Source organism: Palaemon carinicauda, chromosome 24, assembly GCF_036898095.1.
Source record: "Palaemon carinicauda isolate YSFRI2023 chromosome 24, ASM3689809v2, whole genome shotgun sequence".
Classification (NCBI taxonomy): domain Eukaryota; kingdom Metazoa; phylum Arthropoda; class Malacostraca; order Decapoda; family Palaemonidae; genus Palaemon; species Palaemon carinicauda.
Genome location: NC_090748.1, coordinates 96,997,487 through 97,021,888, shown reverse-complemented (window position 1 = coordinate 97,021,888; position 24,402 = coordinate 96,997,487). Strand labels below are relative to the sequence as shown.

Here is a 24,402-nt window from a genome sequence, read left to right as displayed (position 1 = left end):
ATAAAATATTAAATGTTTTTAGTGAACAAGCCTTGAACGGTTAAACCACGCCCCACATTTACTCTAGCTAATCATCTTTATTACACATTGAGCGTCAATACTATTATTATTCTTATATCAGAACTTATTAAAGGAGACAAAATATGTATCTTTTATTTGAATAAACTATAGATTTATTTTTTAAACGTAAAATATTATTCAAAAGAGTACATTTAGCAATAAAAAATCACATACGAACATATGTTTGCTGAATGTTGAGTCTGCTGGGACCTTTGCACCCTTCACAGACCAGGGTTGCCAGTTTGGCCTTTTTTCCGGCCAAAAAAAAACTCAAATTTGACCTTTTGTATTTAAATAGGTTGGCCTTTAGTAATATGAAAAGAGCCAGCCCTTAAATACTATATTTTTGACCTTTTTCTATTAATGGGTTGACCTTTTAAAGCCTCTGTTGATTAGAAATTGACCTTTTCTCATTTAGAAAACCTGGCAACCCTGTCACAGACGCCTTCATTCATAAACAAATCACCTGTGAACAGGTAGGAAAACAACGTAAATGAGTTTTACGTTATTTTTATTGTATTTCATTCGCTCAAATCACAAAGTTTGTTTTCATAATTCTGTAAGGCACAGTAATTTTGTGGTAAAATACTAAAATTTTAAACACGAAATCAAGTGATATAATTAATGTAGAGAAAGTTGGCCAAACTTTACATAGGGTTAGGCTAAAGTAAAGGCCACGCCTAGCAAGTCTTTTGTGTTATGGACAGTAATATGTGAAATATGTGTGAAATCCTTTGGTGTTTGTATGATAGCGGCCACCTAAATGTTTGATTACGGCTAACTTAGAATACCTGATAGGTATGTGAAATATGTGTGAAATCCTTTGGTGTATGTATGATAGCGGCCACCTAAATGTTTGGGTAATTTTGTATATTATTCCATGGTAATGTAACCTAGGAAAAAAAAAAATACTTTTTCTTACAGAAAAAATTACGATCTCTTCAAAAATGACACTCGTTTCCGTCGCAAATGAATAGTTTCAGAAATATATATATCTATATCCTACGATAATGGGGGACCCCCCAGTGGGAACTCGGGGTTTTGGGTGGGGAAAACATACTGGGGAAACGAAATATAATTGTTTTCCTATAGTAAATAACGTGAATTAAGCGAATTTGATGTTCATTTCAATGGGAAACAAACAGATCAACCAATTCGGATAACTTTAAGATGCACGGTGTCACTTCTCTTACGAACGAACGATAACATTAGCAACGTTACCAATAATAAACAGTGTTACCAACGTTGACGTATGGTACACAGAGTTACCAACGGCACGTTGGCATTACTAAAGATAGTAATGATAGAAATTTCCATATATTAAATAATTTCTCCATATAAGTTTTACTCAATATATAAAATGTACAAAAAGGGCACAGAACCTAACAAACCCACCTAACCTAGCCTAGTAGTATGACAGGTCACAAAATAACATTTGATCTACATCGGACGTTGGCAGCACTGGTTACTGTATTTTTTCATGACACAATCTTTGCAACGGCGCCTCCAAAGTTTATTCAGATATACTGTTTTGTATTTTCCTCCAGTTATTATAATTTCAAGAAGGTAATGTATAGAGAAGAAAAGGCTTGTTTTACGTTTATATATCGATTCCCCAGTATGTTTTCCCCACCCAAAACCCCGAGTTCCCACTGGGGGTCCCCCATTATTGGAGGATATAGATGTATATTTATTTCTGAAACTATTAATTTGCGATGGGAACGAGTGTCATTTTCGAAGAGAGTGTAATTTTTTCTATACGAAACAGTAGTTTTTCCCTAGGTTACATTAGTATGGAATAATATAAAATGAAACCAAAAATTTATGTTAGTTGATGTCCATTTTTAATCCAAACCGGAGGAACTGTCCGCTGATATACAAATGCTCCAGACTCTTTTGTAATATTGTTCATTGTATTACTACCTCCTAACTTAACACGTTGACTGCGATGTGCTCCACATATGGTTCACAGAGGACTCTCTGAATGGGCGATGTGTACCCTATATGGTACACATGCTAAGAATTATATATTTTTTTTCAAGTGTCAAAATTTTATCAAAATGGGCTTTTTTTCACCGAAATTTAATTGTAATATATTGGAAATTAATTAAAATAAACTAGCACATTAACTAAACACTTTATTTATTACTGAAAATAATCTTCATATGGTAGCAAAAGGGGCATTTTTTTTTTTTAATTCTTTCTTTCTTTCAGTAAAAAAAAATAGAAAACATTATCATTAGATCAATAAAAATGCTATCCTTTCAACCCTAGATTATATTTATATAAATTCAATAGAAAAATAAATCAGTTTGGTAAACATTTTACTTCTGAAAAAAAATAGTGTCCTTTTCTTGGTGAAAAAAATATCCATGTATGATGAAGGAAATCATATAGTATTTAGATTCCAAGTATAAAATTAAAAATTTTTTCTGTTTTGCTTCTACATAAGAAAAACCAATAAAATACACAAATTTATATTCTTCGAACTGAATGTTTCAAGTTGAAACAACTGAGACAAAGGAAAGGTTTACCCTCACAATTCTCACATTATGTGTCTACTCTTCGTGCTTTCTTTTGAGCTACAGAACTTCCTTTATTTTGTGACAGTATCTCATAACAGGAACGACAAAGCCTTCTTGTCTTGGCTTTGGGGCCAGTAGCTTCAGTCAGGGAATGTTTTCTGTATGCTATTGTACGCTTTTGCGTATATACAGTGTCTATACATATGATATAAAGGAATAAGTAGAAATGACAGAGAAAGTAATACTTACGTACATTCACATACATACATACATACATACATATATATATACAGTGATACCTCGGTAGTCGAACGACTCTATACTCGAACAATTCGGAGTTCGACCAAAATTTTCGAGAAATTTTTGCTGCGGTGCTCGACCAAAAATTCGGTACTCGACCAGCCGAACACGTGACGACCGCATGGGCTTTGTGATGATCGCGCCATCTCGGCCACTCTCGCTTGTTCGGGAAGCATCAGTTCTCTCGAGAGCGTCTCTCAGACAACGCGCGATCAGCATTCGTTGTGATTTAGTGATTTTCAGTGCTTTTAATTGCTTTTTTAGCTTTCATAATGAGTCCCAAGAAAGTAATGAGTGTTAAGGGGAAGGAGAAGAGGAAAACAGTGCGAACAACGATCGAGTTGAAGAAGGAAATTATAGCGAAATATGAGAATGGTGTACGAGTGTCCGATTTAGCGGTAGAATACGGAATGGCGAAGTCGACCATTTCTACGTTTTTAAAGCATAAAGAAATGATTAAGAAGGCGAATGTTGCAACGGGAGTTACGGCGGTAACTAAGCAAAGGCCACAAGTGATTGAGGAGATGGAAAAGTTGCTTTTAATATTTATTAAAGAAAAACAGTTGGCCGGGGAAAGTGTTAGTGAAGCGTTCATTTGTGAAAAAGCGTTGCATATCTATGAAGAATTAGTGAAGAAAAGTCCGAGTACCAGTGAAAGTGATTCATTTACATTTAAAGCGAGCAGGGGTTGGTTTGAAAAGTTTCGTAATAGAACAGGTATTCATCGTGTTACTAGGCATGGGGAGGCAGCTAGTTCGGATCAAATTGCAGCCGATAAATACGTGGGGGAATTCGATCGGTACATAAATGAACAAAATTTGATCGCACAACAAGTCTTTAATTGTGATGAGACTGGGTTATTTTGGAAGAAAATGCCAGCCAATACGTACATTACCAAGGACGAGACGAAGATGCCAGGTCACAAGCCAATGAAAGATAGGCTAACATTGTTGCTGTGTGCAAATGCAAGTGGCGATTGCAAGATCAAACCCTTGTTAGTGTACCACTCGGACAACCCCCGGGTGTTCAAATGAAATAATATTTGTAAAAGTGCACTACCAGTTATGTGGCGCTCGAACACTAAATCTTGGGTCACAAGACAATTCTTTACTGAGTGGATAAACGAAGTGTTTGCCCCCCAGGTTAAGGCTTACCTCATTGAAAAGAGCTTGCCAATGAAATGTCTTCTGGTTATGGACAATGCTCCTGCACATCCTCCAGGTCTCGAGGATGACTTGAAAGAAGAATACAGCTTTATCAAAATCAAATTCTTGCCCCCCAATACTACTCCCATACTCCAGCCCATGGACCAACAGGTCATTTCAAACTTCAAAAAACTCTATACCAAGGCCCTTTTCAGAAAGTGTTTTGAAGTGACCAGTGACACGAAGTTGACCCTAAAGGAATTCTGGAAGGAACACTTCAGCATCCTCAACTCTGTTAACATGATTGACCAAGCTTGGCGAGGTGTGACCTATAGGACATTGAACTCTGCCTGGCGTAAGCTGTGGCCATCATGTGTCACAGAGAGGGAGTTTGAAGGTTTCCAACCAGAGGCGGGTCCAAGCACTGCTACCCCTGTAATTTCTGATGACACTGATGTCGTTGAGGAAATTGTTGTCATGGGCAGGAGTTTGGGGCTTGAGGTCGACAAGGATGATATTGATGAGCTTGTAGAAAGCCATTCTACCGAGTTGACTGTGGAGGAATTGTTGCACCTGCAACAACAACAGCAGCAGGATCTGATTGTGGAGCAGGAATCTTCAGAAGAGGATGAGGTAAGGGAGGATGTTCCAAGTTCTCTCATCAATGAAATTTGTTCCAAGTGGGCAGATGTGCAGGCTTTTGCTGAAAAATACCACCCAGAAATTGCAGTAGCAAACCGGGCAGTGCATATGTTTAATGATAGTGTCATGTATCATTTTCGAAGAATACTGCAGAGGAGGAAGAAACAATTAACAATAGACCAGTTTTTCACAAAAGAAAAGAAAGCTGCTACATCAAAGCCTGTTTCTCCTCCAAAGAAGAGACAAAGAAGAGAAGAAACCCCTGAAATAGATCTGCCCACCCTTTCATTGGAGAGAGAAACAACTCCTGAAGGAGAACTACCCCGCCACATCATGGAAGGGGACTCTCCTTCCAAGCAGTAACCTCCCCCTTCCATCCTCTCCACATCCATCCCTGTATGCCATCGAACCGCTGCTCAAAGGTATGTTCACTACAGTACAGAAAATGGTTTAAAATTGTTTTATTTTAGTACAGTAAATGGTTTAAAATTGTTTTATAGGATTTTCTGACCAATTTCATACACATTTAGATAATTATTGTTGTTTAGGTACACGTTTTATTAATATTTTGGGCCTGTTCGAGTGCTTGGGAACGGAATAGAATATATACCATTATTTCTTATGGGGAAAAAAAATTCGGTACTCGAACAAATCGGAGGTCGAACACGGATCTCGAACGGATTATGGTCGAGTACCGAGGTATCACTGTATATATATATATATATATATATATATATATATATATATATATATATATATATATATATATATATATATATATATATATATATATATATATATATATATATATATATATATATATATATATATATATATATATATATATATATATATATATATATATATATAATATATATATATATATATATATATATATATATATAATATATATATATATATATATATATATATATATATATATATATATATATATATATATATATATATATATATATATATATATATATATATATATATATATATATATATATATATATATATATAATATATATATATATATATATATATATATATATATATATATATATATATATATATATATATATATATATATATATATATATATATATATATATATATATATATATATATATATATATATATATATATATATATATATATATATATATATATATATATATATATATATATATATATATATATATATATATATATATATATATATATATATATATATATATATATATATATATATATATATATATATATATATATATATATATATATATATATATATATATATATATATATATATATATATATATATATATATATATATATATATATATATATATATATATATATATATATATATATATATATATATATATATATATATATATATATATATATATATATATATATATATATATATATATATATATATATATATATATATATATATATATATATATATATATATATATATATATATATATATATATATATATATATATATATATATATATATATATATATATATATATATATATATATATATATATATATATATATATATATATATATATATATATATATATATATATATATATATATATATATATATATATATATATATATATATATATATATATATATATATATATATATATATATATATATATATATATAAACAACCCATTTTGTGTGTGTATGTGTGTCATTACTTTTTCTGTTACTTCCTTTATCTAATTTTCTAATATTTTACATTATAATATATTCTCTTATACAGTACAGACATAAGGAAGAGTTCTTTTCCACATTTTATTCCTCTCTCGCATAAGTGTGAATATATGTATGTATATACATGGATAGACAGGTACAAAAAGATGGGCTACCGTATACAGATGGACAGATATATATGAATAACTGAAGAAGACCTAAATAATTTACTTGTATGTAAATACTTTTATTTATGCAAAATATAAATTTATATTGCCAAAATTACAGCTTGTATATATGTTTCCTAATGTGTGTGTCTGTAACATGTATCTACATCTTATATGTATTATATTCATGTGTATGTTTATATATATTTCTATATACACACATGTGTACTACAAATTTTATGTGCACATATGAAAACATACAAAGGTGTTTTATATATATATATATATATATATATATATATATATATATATATATATATATATATATATATATATATATATGTGTGTGTGTGTGTGTGTCTGTCACACTGAGTATGAGCCACGTCTGGTACATGTTGCATACGGTAATTCCCTAGATCAGTTTGAGCGATATGCACCATAACTGAACATCCAAAGTGTGACCATATTCGGCACACAACGCCAGCAGAACTATCTCTAATCGTTCTGGGCAACTTGAGCCATATATGACCACATCTATTATGTTCATATTAGGTACACAACGCCTGTAATGAAGACTTTTGTTATGTCAGGCGAAGTGTACCACATAAAGTCACGCTTTTTACACTGGCTGAGCACTCGGCTTACCTTACAGATACACCATAACAATTCTCACGTCAATAGCTAGCTGGTTACTGATTTTAAGTGGGGTTAAAGATAACGCCCATTGGGCCGTTTCACAGCATTGCCAATCGCAGTCAACGTGTTAATCAAGTCAATGATTAATTGGTTTTTGTTTTTGTTCGCATTTAAGAATTACCTCTTTGCTCCTATGTTCTGGCAAGCGCAACATGTTCCGCTATGCGTATCACTCTCGTGGGATAGTATTTCAGTTTAAATTATCAATTATGCAAACTTTGAATTTGATTACCACTGCTATTATTACCGAGCGATTTTTGGTTACGAGTTTACACGAATATACTAGTAATATTTTATTGAATTATGCTGATTAAAATCTACTTGGGAAGATTGTGTTTATGTGAAATTAAACCACTGCCGATTAAGGGCGATCATGTATGTGTAAAGATTGTTTAGATTATGCTACTTTAGAATAAGAGGTAGTTTGTGGAACGCCGGACGCAACTGAGAAGAGGTATGTGTGAAGGATATTGGGTCACAAGTTTTGAACCAGGGGAAAATACTGAAATATCCAAAATAGTTTTGATTACTGTATTTGGTGCAATATTGCAATTGGTAATGACTTTATTAATTTTTTATTTCAATGAGTGTATTAAAGGTAAGTTGGTAAGGACACGGCTTGTAGGTTTGGTTAGTTGGTGTTCTATGCATACGGGTGGTCCTGGTGGTCCTGTCCGTCGTTTTACAAAGACACTGAATGGATTATTTTGCTTATCCCAGTTGTATACAAAACTCCTCCAGTTAAGTGTTGAAATTTTATCCTCGTTTTGTTTTTATGTGTCACAATGCCGTACACACTTAACCCTTTTACCCCCAAAGGACATACTGGTACGTTTCACAAAAGCCATCCCTTTACCCCCATGGACGTACTGGTAAGTTTCACAAAAGCCATCCCTTTACCCTCATGGACGTACCGGTACGTCCTTGCAAAAAATGCTATAAAAAAAATTTTTTCACATTTTTTATATTTTTTTTTAAGAAAATTCAGGCATTTTCCAAGAGAATGAGACCAACCTGACCTCTCTATGATGAAAATTAAGGCTTTTAGAGTAATTTAAAAGAAATATACTGCAAAATGTGCTGGGAAAAAAATAACCCCCTGGGGTTAAGGGTTGGAAATTTCCAAATAGCCTGGGGGTAAAAGGGTTAACTGATAATGATAAAGGGGGTAATTGACTGATTGGTTTGAAGTTTTCTGGCCTCCTAACATCGGTTATTGGCGCCGATAGGATTTGTGATAAATAAAGAATAAAAGAATATTCAATTAAAACGATAAAAGCATAGATGTCATAGAATTTAAATAGCTTTCAGAAGACCTGCTTCTGAAGTAAATAAAAAAGTACCATTAGCATAGCACTTACTTAATTACTGTGATGGCTGCTTTTCCGGTCCAATCCAGTAGTAGAACCCCACTCAGTACAGGACCTCCACTGCCAAAGAATTTTGGCAAGGATGAACGTGCCATCCTCACCTCGAGCCTTAAACAGATATCTATTGCTTAAAGTGCTAAAAGTGGGGTATTCGGTCAATAAATGCCTCTCTGTTAAGGGTACCAAACAGTTGTCACAATATGGCTGGTGTTGGCCAGTCATCAGATACTCTTGTTATTATTATTATAAAGCAAACTCTTAACCCTTTTACCCCCAGGCTATTTGGAAATTTCCAACCCTTAAACCCCAGGGGGTTATTTTTTCCCAGCACATTTTGCAGTATATTTTTTTAAATTGCTCTAATAGCCTTAATATTAGTCATAGAGAGGTCAGGTTGGTCTCATTCTCTTGGAAAATGCCTGATTTTCTCAAAATATTATCAAAAATATGAAAAAAAAAATTTTCTTAAGCATTTTTTTGCAAGGACGTACCGGTATGTCCATGGGGGTAAAGGGATGGCTTTTGTGAAACGTACCAGTACGTCCTTTGGGGGGTAAAAGGGTTAATGTTTGGTAAAATATCATCACAGCGGATGGGACAGTTTCTTGGTAGTAATTCAGCGGCAGATTCTTTGCCAATAAATCTGCCCTCTCATTTCCAGACACACCTACCTGTGCTAGAACCAAGCAAAATCGAAGTGTTATACCTTTCAGCCCAATAATTAAAATCCACTGTAAAATCTTTAAAACTAAAAAGTTACTGGAATTAAAAACTTCTAAAGCTTGTAGGACACTTCTTGCAAAACTAAAAATGGTAAAATTGCCCTCCTGTTTTCAATAGTGGTTAGTATGCTATATAGTTCTGCAGTAGATATAGAAGATACTGGAGGAATTGCACTTTTACAATTAACCCTTTTACCCCCAAAGGACGTACTGGTACGTTTCACAAAAGCCATCCCTTTACCCCCATGGTCGTACCGGTACGTCCTTGCAAAAAAATGCTATAAATTTTTTTTTTTTCATATTTTTGATAATATTTTGAGAAAATTCAGGCCTTTTCCAAGAGAATGAAAACAACCTGACATCTCTATGACAAAAATTAAGGCTTTTAGAGCAATTTAAAAAAAAATATACTGCATAATATGCTGGGAAAAAAATAAACCCCGGGGGGTTAATTGTTGGAAATTTCCAAATAGCTTGGAGGTAAAAGGGTTAAAAGCATTACTACATACTCCAAATGCAAAGCCAGCATCAGATTTGGAGCCATCAGTGTATGTAAAATTTGATTTCTATGTTCTTCAACATTATCCATAAAAAGAGACCTGGCTTCTATGTCAATCATGTTCTTTTTTATTCCAATAAAATACTGTAATGTATGAACATAAAGATATGTCAGGTAATTTCCATGAAGTTGTTGGTGATATCCTAAATGGAAGAACTCTATAGCTATATCAAGATGTAAAGATAAATAAAGCAGGGACGCACTCAAGTGTTTTAAATTTAGTGGGGTTTCATCCCAAAACCCTTATTCATAACAAGGTTAAATGGCAGAGTAACATCCTTACACAGGAAAATACACAATGCAGTAATCCATTCATTGTCATTATGAAATTAACTTTAATACACATCATTATTGGTAGCAAAAGTGCACCTAAGCACTTTGTCTTACGAGTTTTGTTCGCTGTTAGTGAGCTCACAACTTGAAATGCTCATATTCGTAAACAATTTTTCTCTTAAGAAATTAATTTTTTTAAATATTTAATTTAGCCGGTGAATATATAATAGCTGAGCCTCCGGCGGCTCGACAGAAAAACACAAAAACTCGCGAGCGATTGCTATGAAGGTTGCGGGTGTGCCCACTAGCGCCAACTATCGGCCAGATACCGCATATACATGTAAACAGCTCCAATTCTTCTCTGTCGGTCTGATCGACAAGACGTACCATTACTCGCTGTTAACCTGGAGTTTTTCAACAGTCTTTGTGAAGTACTTCCTTTTGGTTTGAGCTTTCGCAGTGCAGGTGTTTTATCTTCAACTTAAATCTTGAACTCTTTTTTGGATAGATTTAATTGTTGATGACTTTGGATTGTTTTTTGGACTTTCTTTGACTTTTCAAAATGGCCGACCCTTCCCTTAGTACGGAAGTGTGTTTTAGGCTTTTAGCAATTATCTTATCACGTTATAAATTGTTGTTGTTAATTATAGATTTCCTCTATATATTTTATATCTCACCCGCCTTTATTAGGCCTCTTCGATTAGCTTTCCATTTATAATAAACATCAAGATAAATTTTAATGATTTGTTTATATGCGGCCTTACCTATTCCTCCCCTAATCCGAGAGTAGGCGGTCCTAACTTGGAAACTGAAGTTAAACAACGTTGAGCCCTTTCAATCGTAAATAACTTTTACAGAGCAAATGATTTAAAACTTATTAAATGAATATTTTTTAGTAGATATTTTATGAAAGATTTTCTTTGAATAGTCTTCGTGCTGTTTCAAAAATGAACTAACGTTTGGTTTATTTATGCTACGCAGTTTGCGCTCTATCGTTACGATAGAGAGAGAGAGAATCACGGTTTCACTTTGCAGAAAGAGTAAATCGATTCTGACGTTTTGTTCATTCTTCTTTCAAACTGAAATGTTTTAAATACTAATTTAAAGGAACTTGTTAATTTTCAATTTCTTAGTCCTTTCAGTTTTTTCCTTTGGTCAAATAACCTGTTTATTGACGAAAGGTGAGTGGGCTTTTCTCTTCGGTGTGAAATCAGGAGAGAGAGAGAGAGAGAGGGAGACGGAGGGAGAGAGAGGAAGAGAGAACGTTCCGATCTTTATTCTCGTCCCAAGCGAGTAACGTTGTTCTCGAGTCAGTTTTTTACTCTCGTCCCAAGTCTCTGTACGGGGAGAAAGGATAAAACGTTTTTAGTTTTTATTCTCGTCCCAAGGCACTGTACGGTGAGAGATTGAAAACGTAGTTTTGAATGAACTAGTGTTTAGTCTCCTCCCCAGTCACTGATCCTTTTATCTTTATATATTTCCATTTTATTCGATATATATGTTTGCTGTTTTTTGCTTGTATTAATGTGCTTACATTATACGACTTATTTCGCAATTATAACCTTTTGATGTAGGGTAGAATTGCGTGCTTCAGGTAGAAATCAGTTTTATTCATGCCTAATGTGAATTATTGAAAAATTTGATTTCAGTGAAGTACAGTAAGTGCAAAACAGAAAATCGTAGTGATAAAGTGATAATTGCGCAAAGTGTTATCAGTGTTGCGACAGAGGGTTCGTCTGTTCGTGCCTGTCGTTCGCCTAGTCCGAGACCTCTTGCAAGCTCCCATGCCCCAGGGAGAAGTAATGTCGTAGGACTTATGGGTTCAAGAGGCTTTAACCAACGAACAGACGTTTCCTCTATGGTTTCAGGCGTGTCTCGTCAAGACCGCCCCTACCATAAGACGAGCGAGACGGTTTTCTCCTCGTCATCCGAAGGCTTATCGCGTAAGAAACCGTGGAGCAAGGTTTCGAGACCCTTAAAGCGAAAGTCAGTCCCTTCAGGACAGGTCCAGCGTCCTGGTTGTAGCCATTGGGACAGCTCTGACCCTGTGCAGTCATCGGAAGACTGCTCGACGCCTAAACAGAAGCGTAACACAGGCTCCGAGAGTCTTATTGTAGGCAAGGTTTTGCAGTCACAGACGTTACCCTCGTCTCTTACCGCACCCAGTCCCGTTGATCCTAAATGGGTTGTACTGCAAGACATGCAGAATAAGCTTGCCTCTCTTATGGAGGACTATTCTGCTGAGCAGGTTCACGATGATCCTCGCCGCTTAGCTGATCGAGATCCTGGCCGTCAGCCGCCCAAACGAGCCTTTGCTCTTCCTGTTGACATTGACGTTACAAAGTCACGTCAATCACGTTTTGTAGAGCCTCACTCGATACAGTCCCGTGTTGACTCTCAGCCGCTTGTGGACGTTCAGCCGCTGCCGCTTGCTCTTGTTGACGTTCAGGACGTTCGCCAACCAGCGAAGTTGACTTGTTTTGACGTTGAGCGTCAAGCACCGCAGTCAAGAGTTGTTTTGACTGCTCAGTCTAGGCAGTCAAGGCAGTCTCGAGTTGACGTCGAGCGTCCTCCCGCACCTGTTGTTGTTGCTGGTCAGTCCTTTAAGCAGTTACATGACATAGCGTCCTTGACTGCTACTGTTGCTCCTTTGCGTGTGGACTCTGCTTGTCAAGCATTGCCACCACGGCAGGTCTCTCCCTTGCTTGAGACTCGGCAATTGTCGGACAAGGTTCCTTCAGATGAGGAAGTTGCTGATCCCCCTCCTACTGATATTCCCTTGGTGACTCTGTCAGACGGAGAGGAGCCTAAAGCTGCTCAGCCCTCTATGGACTTTAAATAAATCATGCTGATTTTTAAGGATCTTTGTCCGGATCTTTTTGTAACTGCTGCTCCTCGTTCGCCTAAACGTCAGAGTTTACACTAGGCCTAGCTACTTCGAAGCCGTTGTTTTCTAAGCTAGTGCTCTCTCGCTCTTCTAAGAGAGCTTTACGTTTGCTAGGCGACTGGTTGATCACCAGGAGGAGTTTGGGGGAGACAGCCTTTGCTTTCCCTCCTTTTAAACTGGCTTATAGAGCGAGAGTCTGGTATGACACGGGAGAAGTTCTCGTCTTGGGAGTTCCTGCCTCTGCCCAGATAGACTTCTCAAACCTCATAGACTCTCCCTGGCGCCTGGCCATGAGACGCTCCAAGATTTTATGGTCGGCTTCAGAGCTAGACCATCTCCTGTTAGGAGTTTTTTCGAGCGTTTGAAGTTTTTCTGTACAATTATGTCATGCATAAACAAGGCTATCAGGGATGGCTCCAATAATCTGACAGCCACGTTCTCTGCAGGAACAAGACTATCAGGGATGGCTCCAATGATCTGGCAGCCACGTTCACTGCAGGAGTACGTAAGAGGCAAGTGCGCTCAATGTGTTCATTGTCAAGACAAACTTCACGATGAAGTCTACCAGGCTGTCTTGACAGCATTAATGGAAGGCGACTGGATGGTCTCTCTCGACCTTCAGGATGCATACTTCCACATTCCTATACACCCGGATTCCCAACCGTTTCTGAGGTTTGTTTACAGGAATGTGGGGGTACCAGTTTCGAGCCCTGTCCTTTGGCCTCAGTACTGCTCCTCTCGTGTTTACGAGGCTCATGAGGAATGTGGCAAAATTCCTCCATCTATCGGGAATCCGAGCCTCCCTGTACTTGGACGACTGGCTTCTCAGAGCATCGTCCAGTCATCGCTGTCTGCAGGACCTACATTGGACGTTGAGTCTGGCCAGGGAGTTGGGACTTTTGGTCAACCTAGAAAAGTCCCAACTGATCCCATCCCAGACTATTCTATATTTGGGGATGGAGATTCGCAGTCCAGTTTTTCAGGCTTTTCCATCTGCCACCCGAATAGAACAAGCCCTGCTCAAAGTCCAACTAGTGCTGAAAAGAGAACTTTTGTTCAGTCAGGAGTTGGAAGAGTCTCGTAGGGACTCTCTCATCCCTGGAGCAGTTTGTCTCGCTAGGGAGACTACACCTTCGGCCTCTCCAGTTCCATCTAGCCTCTCACTGGAACAAGGACAAGACGTTAGAGACGGTATCAATCCCAGTCTCCGAACCAGTAAAGGCATGCCTGAAAGGGTGGGACAGCAATATCAGTCTGAGAGAGGGACTATCCCTAGCAGTCAAGAACCCAAACCACGTGTTGTTCTCAGACGCGTCGGATTTGGGTTGGGGTGCGACCCTGGACGGTCGGGAATGCTCGGGTCTGTGGACCTCAAGTCAGAAGAGCTTACACATCAACGGCAAGGAGCTATTAGCAGTCCACTTGGCCTTGATGAAATTCGAAAGCTTCCTTCGAAACAAAGTGGTAGAGGTCAACTCAGACAACACCACAGCTTTGGCGTACATCTCCAAGCAAGGAGGCACACACTCCCTCACGCTGTACGAGATCGCAAGGGACCTTCTCATATGGTCAAGAAATCGAGGCATCTCCCTGTTGACGAGATTCATCCAGGGGGACTTGAACGTCTTGGCAGACTGTCTCAGTCGGAGGGGTCAGGTGATACCCACGGAATGGACCCTCCACAAGGACGTGTGCAAGAGTCTTTGGGCGACTTGGGGTCAACCCACCATAGACCTCTTTGCCACCTCGTTGACCAAAAGGTTACCAATCTATTGCTCACCAGTCCCAGATCCAGAAGCAATCCACATAGACGCGTTTCTACTGGATTGGTCTCATCTGGACTTATATGCATTCCCACCTTTCAAGATAGTCAACAAGGTACTGCAGAAGTTCGCCTCTCACGAAGGGACAAGCTTGACGTTGGTTGCTCCCCTCTGGCCCGCGAGAGAGTGGTTCACCGAGGTACTTCAATGGCTGGTAGACATTCCAAGAAGTCTTCCTCTAAGGGTAGATCTCTTACGTCAGCCCCACGTAAAGAATGTTCATCAAAGCCTCCCCGCGCTTCGTCTGACTGCCTTCAGACTATCGAGAGACTCTCAAGAGCTCGAGGCTTTTCGAAGGAGGCAGCCAGTGCGATTGCGAGAGCTAGGAGAGCTTCTACCATCAGAGTATACCAGTCGAAGTGGGAAGTCTTTCGAGACTGGTGCAAGTCAGCATCTGTGTCCTCTTCCAGTACCTCTGTAGCCCAAATCGGAGATTTTCTTTTACATCTGAGAAATGTTCGCTCCCTCTCAGCTCCCACGATTAAGGGCTACAGGAGCATGTTGGCTTCGGTCTTTCGTCATAGAGGCTTAGATCTTTCCAACAATAAAGATCTCCAAGATCTCCTTAAGTCTTTCGAGACCTCTAAGGAACGTCGTTTGGCAACTCCTGGATGGAACTTAGACGTGGTCCTAAGGTTCCTCATGTCAGACAGGTTTGAGCCATTACATTCAGCCTCCCTGAAGGATCTCACCCTCAAGACGCTTTTCCTAGTGTGCTTGGCTTCGGCTAAAAGGGTCAGTGAAATTCATGCCTTCAGTAAGAACATCGGCTTTTCTACAGAAAAAGCCACATGTTCACTTAAACTTGGTTTCCTGGCCAAAAATGAACTGCCGTCTCGTCCTTGGCCTAAGTCTTTTGATATACCTTGCCTGTCAGAGATCGTAGGCAATGAACTTGAAAGAGTGCTGTGTCCAGTTAGAGCTCTTAAGTTCTACTTAGCTCGTACTAAGTCCTTACGAGGTGGATCTGAAGCATTATGGTGCTCAGTTAAGAAACCATCATTGCCTATGTCAGAGAATGCTTTGTCATATTTTATCAGATTTTTAATACGAGAGGCTCATTCTCACTTGAATGAAAAAGACCGATGCTTGCTTAAGGTTAAGACGCACGAAGTAAGAGCTATAGCAACTTCCGTGGCCTTTAAGCAAAATAGATCTCTGCAAAGTATTATGGACGCGACCGTTTGGAGAAGCAAGTCGGTATTTGCGTCATTTTACTTAAAAGATGTCCAGACTCTTTACGAGGACTGCTACACACTGGGTCCATTCGTTACAGCGAGTGCAGTAGTGGGTAAGGGTTCTACCACTACATTCCCTTAATTCCAATATCCTTTTAATCTGCTCTTGAAATGTTTTTTAATTGGGTTGTACGGAAGGCTAAGAAGCCTTTCCCATCCTTTTTTGATTTGGCGGGTGGTCAAATGTCATTTCTTGAGAGCGCCCAGATTATGGGTTTGATGAGGTCCTGTTGTATGGGTTGCAGCCTTTGATACTTCAGCTCCTAGGAGTCTTTCAGCATCCTAAGAGGATCGCTGGGCTTCGTGAGGAAGACAGACTAACAAGGCAGAGTAATCGTCTAAGTCAACTTCCTTACCAGGTACCTATATATATTTGGGTTTTGTTATGATATAACTGTCAAAAACTCTAAGCATATACGCTGTAAACTTAATTAACTCTGGTCTCTACTCACCACCATGGGTGTGAATCAGCTATTATATATTCACCGGCTAAGTTAAATATTTAAAAATGATATTTTAATTATAAAATAAATTTTTGAATATACTTACCCGGTGAATATATAAATTAAAGGCCCCCCCCCCCCCTTCCTCCCCGATAGAGACCCAGCGGGATGAGAAGAATTGGAGCTGTTTACATGTATATGCGGTATCTGGCCGATAGTTGGCGCTAGTGGGCGCTAGTGTTTTTCTGTCGAGCCGCCGGGGGCTCAGCTATTATATATTCACCGGGTAAGTATATTCAAAAATTTATTTTATAATTAAAATATCATAATTCAGTCAATGCATTCCACAACTCCATAAATATAAGCATACATTAATTTATGAAGGTGTTGTTAAGGTAATTATTGAACAATTTAAGGCTCCTAACTTATGAAATTAATAAAAATTGACAATTCACAATGAAAACTAGAAATAATTGACAAATTAACTTGCACCTTATGTTTGAGGGAAGTTGTGGCTGGCATGAGGGAGATGAGAATAGGAGGAGGATATTGCTTGGAAGGAAAATCTCTCCCCATGTGCATTTATAGTAAAATATAAGGAGTTGTCACTTATGCGCTACTTTCACATCACCAATTGAATCTCCTAATTTACGCTTTTTGGACACGTTCTTTTTTTTACACTTGCATTCTAATTTAACAAGGAACCTAACTAGAGATGATTGGTTTTGCCCTTCCTTTCTTTAAAAGGGCAAAAAGTTAAGAAAATATCGCGAGAAGAGCTCATGGGTAGCGTATGGGCTCCACAAAACTGATTTCATGCTTGAAATGGCCGTGCGGCACAAACTTTCTGTTTAAGGAACGTTGCAATACTCGTAACCTAATTCAAATGTGTATGATTTCATTCAAAGTCACTCATAACCCAGGGTACTACTGTATTAAGAAACCTACTATTTAGGATATTTCAATATTTTCATTTGTGAAAAGTCCCTACCCGTAGCAATGACCATGTCTTAACATGGTGTTTTTAGCATCAGAGCACTATTATACGAACAGTATCCTAATGGTATACACACTTTACTAAGGGTCGGGCATTTTTAAGGTGGCAGACTTTATGCTTGAACAGCTCATTTACTTCCGTTCATACAGGTGGTTTTGCTTTCGCTTCAATTTCTAATTGTCAGCTTGGTTTTCATAACCAAGCATTTCAAAATTAACCTGCGCTTATAAACATGACTTCTGAAGTAATAGCATTATTACAATGTTCGTTATGTCTCAACGTTATACGGACTTTGCCAATCAGTAAACTGTATGTAATGTTGGGTCAGAAATTTTGTTTAAACAGGTAATTAGCTTCTACTTTCAATCTTGATCATGTGACTAGCCCATAGCTTCCATATACCATAACCAGCTTGAATATTAAAACCACACGCTTCTATTACAACCTATCCTTACAACACGAAAGCGGAAATATTGCCATTATTAAACTAAATGTCCTGATGTTACACATTTAACCGAAAGCTCATGAGTGTATAACGGAAGGAACTACCGTAGATTCTCTTCAAACAATTAACTTAGACAGTCCCGCTCAGACTCGTTAGTACCATTAGTGTCTGCAACCTTACCATCCTTGTGAGCTAAGCTTGTGGGGTTTTGGGGGAGCCCATAGGTCTTATCTGCTGAGTCATCAGCAGCCACTGCCTGGCCCTCCCTGGTCCTAGCTTGGGTGGAGAGGAGGCTTGAGCGCTGATCATATAATATATGGTCAGTCTCTAGGGCATTGTCCTGATTGCTAGGGCAGTGTCACTGTCCCTTGCCTCTGCCATTCATGAGCGACCTTTAAACCTTTAAACAATTTACTTCAGTTATTTGGAAGACTTTTTGTGGTGATACAGTTTGTAGAGATGCAGACAGGTTGCTTTTCACATCTTTTTTTTTCCACTTTATTGGAAAATTACATAGAATTATAGTTTCTTAGCTAACTTTAACCCTCAGAAAATTATCTTACCTGACCGACTATTCATAAATGTAGTTTTATGCCTAAATTTTATAAAGCTTTCATTAATTCATTTGCCATGAACAGATGACATAACATAAGATGCATCTTGTTGTTAAATGCTGTTGTGTCATTGAAGGTCAGTTCATATCCACCTCCCTTGTTAAAGTAAGGGTATGGGTTTTAAATCTGGATAGGTGAGAATACCTTTGTCTAAAATCCTATTAATTTCATTACAATTACAGCACCACTGTAGACATAGGGGGCTGTGACATGGAAAATGGGATTAAAAACCCTGTATTCTATGAGTCCTGTTGGCACCTGTCTGTAAAGCTACGTTTGTACTTTTTTCTGGTCCCCCTTCACAAGAAATGGCTTTGGTATGCTGCCTGATCCACAAGATTTTTTTGTAGTACATACTTCAAGCATTTAGAGAACTATATGGTGTGGTCTGTGTTAATAGTCAAATCCTTACTATTGTAATCGTCGTCGTCGTCGTCGGCGCCCACTCGTGTCCGAGTATTGGGTTCTGTCGTTAGCCATCAGCCTCCTATCTATGGGGAGGGTGCTTATGCCTGATGTGGCTGTTAAGTCCTAGTCTGTGGTGGAAGAGTCGCGGACAGTGTTCACAAGGGAGGGTAGGTGGTGGGCGGGGCTGTTCTAATCGCTCTCTCCTTCTCCTCCTAGCCTCCTCATTTTGTCTCCTCCTCTCCTCGAAGTCGACGGTGCCACGGTGCACTGCACCTCTCCAGGTTCTCCTGTCCTTTGCGGTTTCTTCCCATGAGGAAGGATCGATGTCAGACTATTGTAATACAATGAAAACAAAGAAAGTCTGCACCTTCTTGAAAGAATTTCTATACGTAATCAGTCCCTCTAATGTCAAGCGGAGCTTGTTCCATAATCTTGGGGCTGTGTATTTGAAAGATCTTGAACACACAGTTGAGATGTATGTCGACTCCAAATAACAAGAAACTATATGTAACTAAACCTTGAAGTGGTTTAGTGAAAAATGAGATTAGTTATTTTGATAAGGTGTTTTTTAAATGCTTAGGTTACTGCTTTTGTGTGATTTGCAGTAATCTATTGAAGCTATCTATACATACATACATACATACATACATACATACATACATTATGAGTGTTAAATTTAATGTAATTGTATTAGTACAGTAGTTATAGAACCAGTAGTTATTGACTAATATTGTAGTGTTTTATCATCTTAACTTTTGGCCGTGAGGAACTCTTTAAATTATATAACAGATACAGTAGTTAGTCATAGTACAGTAGTTGGTATTATGTAGCACTTGAAATATGATCTCTCTTACTAAAGCTTAGAGAACCTTTATTGCATGTGTTCTAGGTTTTATACTTTATCTTGATTTATAAGTTCTAATGGTAATATGCAAGTACAGATTATGTTTGCTTCATCACAAACATGTTACTTTGACATTGTCCATTCATGCGTAGGAATTGGATACGCTAAAGTAATGTGTTTGTACTTATTTTTTCCATCTTGAATGTTTTATCTCCATAGGCTTAACCAGTAGTTTTGAAGCTCAAAATTATTTTTAGAATCTGAATTGCTTTAATGGTTTGTACTTCTTATGAGCTGGTGTGTTTTCATAATATAGGAAGTAACATTGTCTGATGTTCTAATGAATTAGGTTATTTGGTTTTGTGATGTGTTTCCTTAAATTTTCCCCTGTACTGTATTGTCAATAGACTCAACCTATAGTTTAGTGATGGTTCTTTGATTTGATTTTCTTCGATTTTACCATCATCTAGTCATTCATTTAACATGTTAAAGCATGTTTAATATTTACGGTCAAAGATTTTCCATTTTTTAATATTTGCCAATGTATGCCAGGGGAAGGAAGAGAAGATGATGGATTGACAACTAAGAAAATTTGTTGGTACAGTATAAACTGGCATAGAAAGACCATAAGTAGATGCTAGTGGAAGGACATGTCTGATGCCTTTGTCAAGCAGTGGTCTAGTAATAGCTGATGATGATTGTATGCTAAGGGTAGGAAAAGCATCCAACTTTATACAAGTGGCTGTATAAAGTCATATATGACGAGTGATTGAGGGCTAGCTTGTCAATATTCTGTTGTGCTTGGATGCTGAACATTTATTTTAATTGAATTATCTTGGATTGGAATTTCAGAGCTTTTTCTGATTTGAGTGTTCACTGAGTAATTGCCATCATATCATCATTATCTCCTCTTACACCTATTGATGCAAATGTATAGGTCAAGATTGCTTCATTTCCACATTGAACCTTTACTGCCAAAGGTAAAGTAAGGAGCAGTTTGCAGTATATTTATTATCACTATTTAAAGGTTTAAAGGCCGCTCATGAACGCAGAAACAAGGGACAGGGATTTTTCCTTATCAAGCAGGACAATGCCTTAGAAAATGACCATGTATACATATGATTAGCACCCAATCCCCCTCTCCACCCAAGCTAGGACCAAGGAGGGCCAGGCAATGGCTGCTGATAACTCGGCAGATAGACCTATAGGCTCTCCCAAACCCCCGATCCTTAGCTCACATGAATGATTGCAGCGACCAAAGAAAGTAACAAGTTTGAGCGGGACTCGAACCCCAATCTGGGTTCCACCAGTCAACTCCAGGCTCTGTCCTTCAAGAAACACTGAGCTTATTCCTCTTTATCTTCACCCTGGAGATTGAGACTTTCTTTTACTAGGATATTAGAATTTACTGTAGTTAAAAGCCCTAAGTGTTCTTCTGGTTTTTTGGTTTAAAATTGATGCGCAGGTTTCTGTACCTGAGGTAATGATGTGCAAGCAGCATCTAATGTTCTTATTGCTTCTATTTTCTCCTTTAAACTGCTTAGGAGTTCATGGATATAGCTTGATACTTATCAAGCACAGTATATAGATCAGTGTTGCTGTGAAGACCAAATATTTTTCTTGGTGCAATTATTTAGATTTTAACTTGGACCATCCTCCTTAGAACTTTTTGATAATTAGTTTGAATATTTCATAAAAATGCTTAGACAAAATTCATATTTTTTGTACCTGGGGCTTGCAAAGGTACATAATTTTTCCTCTGAGTTTATCATTTTTTATGAGATGTGTATGCTTGAGGAAAATTAAATTCTTATGGTTGAAAGGATAAGACTTAAGGGTAGCATAGTGAATGAATAAGATGAAAAAACTTCTAAGAATTGAATGAGGTGGAAAAATATAGAAATTTATACACTACTGTATATATGACCAGACTTTTAATAATTCTCCTTGACAAATATATTAATCTTTTAAAGACTTGTGGGGATATACAGTACAGTAGTGTCAGCATCCCATCTCAATGGATATAGCAAAAGTATTTGTTGATTTGACAAATAGACAAGCTTCTTGGCTTGCTTTCTCAAACAAGGATTGAATTAGTTCAAGTTGTCTGTGTATTTATTGGACATATTTCATAAAGAGAATCACATGTTCATTAGTACTGTGGTTCATAGGTGATAGTTATACTTGTATGCTTTCTCATTTATCAAAGATTAAGTAATCTCTCTAAAGGGGCCTTTGGATTGAATGGCATATGACTAGGTAAGCTGATCACCAGTCATTTTTATTGTACATACATACATACAGTATACCAAGGCACTTCCCCCAGTTTTGGGGGGTATCCGACATCAACAAAGAAACAAAAACAAAAAGGGGACCTCTACTCTCTACGTTCCTCCCAGCCTAACAAGGGACTCAACCGAGTTCAGCTGGTACTGCTAGGGTGTCACAGCCCACCCTCCCACATTATCCACCACAGATGAAGTTTCATAATGCTGAATCCCCTACTGCTGCTACCTCCGCGGTCATCTTCTAAGGCATCGAAGGCAGCAGCAGGGCCTACCGGAACTGCGTCACAATCGCTCGCCATTCATTCCTATTTCTAGCACGCTCTCTTGCCTCGCTCACATCTATCCTCCTATCACCCAGAGCTTCCTTCACTCCATTTTTATTGTAAAAAACATAAGCTGCTGCTGTTAACTGTTTCCTTCTCCATAGAATCAAAATGTAGGACTTTCATACTAAGGAGCAACTTTTGTACGGGTTCTCATGTTCTGTTTACTGGGATTGGTGATAGCTGTATTTTGATCTTTATTGGTCTTGGGTTTACTCTTGTTTCCCCAGTTTTCTCTCAAAAAGGATTTGTAGCTAGTATAGTTCGTTGTCTTGCATGAAATTGCTTACTTGTCTTTGGATTTTTCAAGTTAGGGGTGAGAGAAAAGCTAGAGACATTTTTATTCATATGGAAGACTTTCTTGAGAAGAACGAACCATTAAGCAAGCATCTTGGAATCTTAAACCACTCTTTAGATATTTTTCACAGTTGTTTATGTAAAGTGAAGTACTTGTTTTCTAGAATAAAGTTTTTTTTCATTTGAACTACTATTTATCCTGGTAATATAGTATATTATTTAATATATATTACAGTATTAGACTGTTTTGATCTATAAAATAGCATGACTGATATTTTAATTCTGTGTTGTTTATCATAGCATGGCTTCAAATATTTCATAGCATGCCTCTTTTGATTTTAAAAACAAACGCAATGCTTTTGAACAGCACTGATCGTCTTCACGGCCAGCAGAACCGGCTCTCCACATCTTCGCTTGCATGTCGGAACGTCAGTATGATATGCAGTACTTGGGTGAACCTGCAGCTCATTGCAAACTGTAATTACTCTTGAGTTTCTCTGTTTCTGGTTCATTATTCCATGATTTGTATGCATGCTTTTTTTTTATCCCATCTACAAAGTTTGCTCTTGGCTATGGTTTCTTATGAAAAACTGATTTAATTATGATACAAAGTGAACAACTTTTAAGAACTATATGTAGCAAAATCTCCATTGTATTTTAGTCTATATTGAGTGTTGTTAGAGCATGTTGAAATCTAGTAGCTTGAACCTAATGAGGACTTGTTTATTTTTAATTTGCATTGGGAGTGGTAACGTAATGTTTGTTCCGGCACCAAATACAAACCTGTCAGCTCTTTTCTATGGAGATATATTTTGGTGACAGCTGAAACTAGCCGTAAAACTTTTAGCTCGGTGCTACTACCCTCCACTAGTTAGGGGGTGGTGGTAGGACCAACCACCCCGCTCACACACGCAGAAGACAAAACACTGCTTGCAGTGCCTGCTCTTCTCTGTTGTACCCTCAGGGTATGAAGCGAGTCTCATGAGAAATTTCCCTCTGGGGTCTTTACTTCAGATGGTAATGTTTGCCGGCCACTTGCTGTCATCGCCTCCCATCGACGAGTCTCGTAAGCTTCAAATTTTAGGTGTTATTGCTGACATCGTGCTTTTGGACACAACATAACTCTTAGAGCTTTGTGAGGCCAGGCCCTTGGGGACCAGGGCCTCTGGTTTTTAACCTCTTACAGGAGAAAAACTCATCTAGGCTATAACTCTTTGGAGTGATTGTCTACATTTATGCATCTTGGGGTTTATGAGGCCAGGTCCTTTGGGATCTGTGCTTCATGGTATCCAACTCATATGAGGGAGGAACTTGTTCTTGGACAAGAGAATGATGAACCTAACGCGCTAGCGCTCTCAACTTCTCATCCAGTGGGGTTAGGGGATAAGGAGCCTAGAGCCCAACAAACAATTGAGGGAGTTCAGCAGCTACGCACTATTTCCCCCCTCTCATATGCGCCTAACCCAGCACTTGCCATCCTAAGCACTTAATGCCTCACTATCCCATTCTGGACTTGTATAGCACACAAGTATAGTGAGTATAGTGCAAGTGTCTCTCTGCAACATCCAGTGAAGAGCATCATGTATGTACAGTTAAAAAAAATACAAATAA

The 24,402-nt window shown here is 37.8% G+C and overlaps 1 protein-coding gene across 3 annotated transcripts in view; it reads left to right on the top strand.

The window, feature by feature from the left end:
- The first annotated feature begins 430 nt into the window (after nucleotides 1–430).
- The window catches only part of LOC137618224 (uncharacterized), a 76,335-nt gene continuing 52,363 nt past the window's right edge, over nucleotides 431–24,402 (top strand). The window contains exons 1-2 of one of the 3 annotated variants that reach the window (XM_068348350.1): nucleotides 501–536; nucleotides 23,159–23,268. In XM_068348350.1, coding sequence (XP_068204451.1) covers nucleotides 23,210–23,268 — 59 coding nt within the window. In that variant the 5' untranslated portion in view covers nucleotides 501–536; nucleotides 23,159–23,209. Of the gene's footprint in view, nucleotides 537–596; nucleotides 620–23,158; nucleotides 23,269–24,402 lie in introns of those variants that run through there. The other 2 variants (XM_068348351.1, XM_068348352.1) reach the window with 2 other exon arrangements.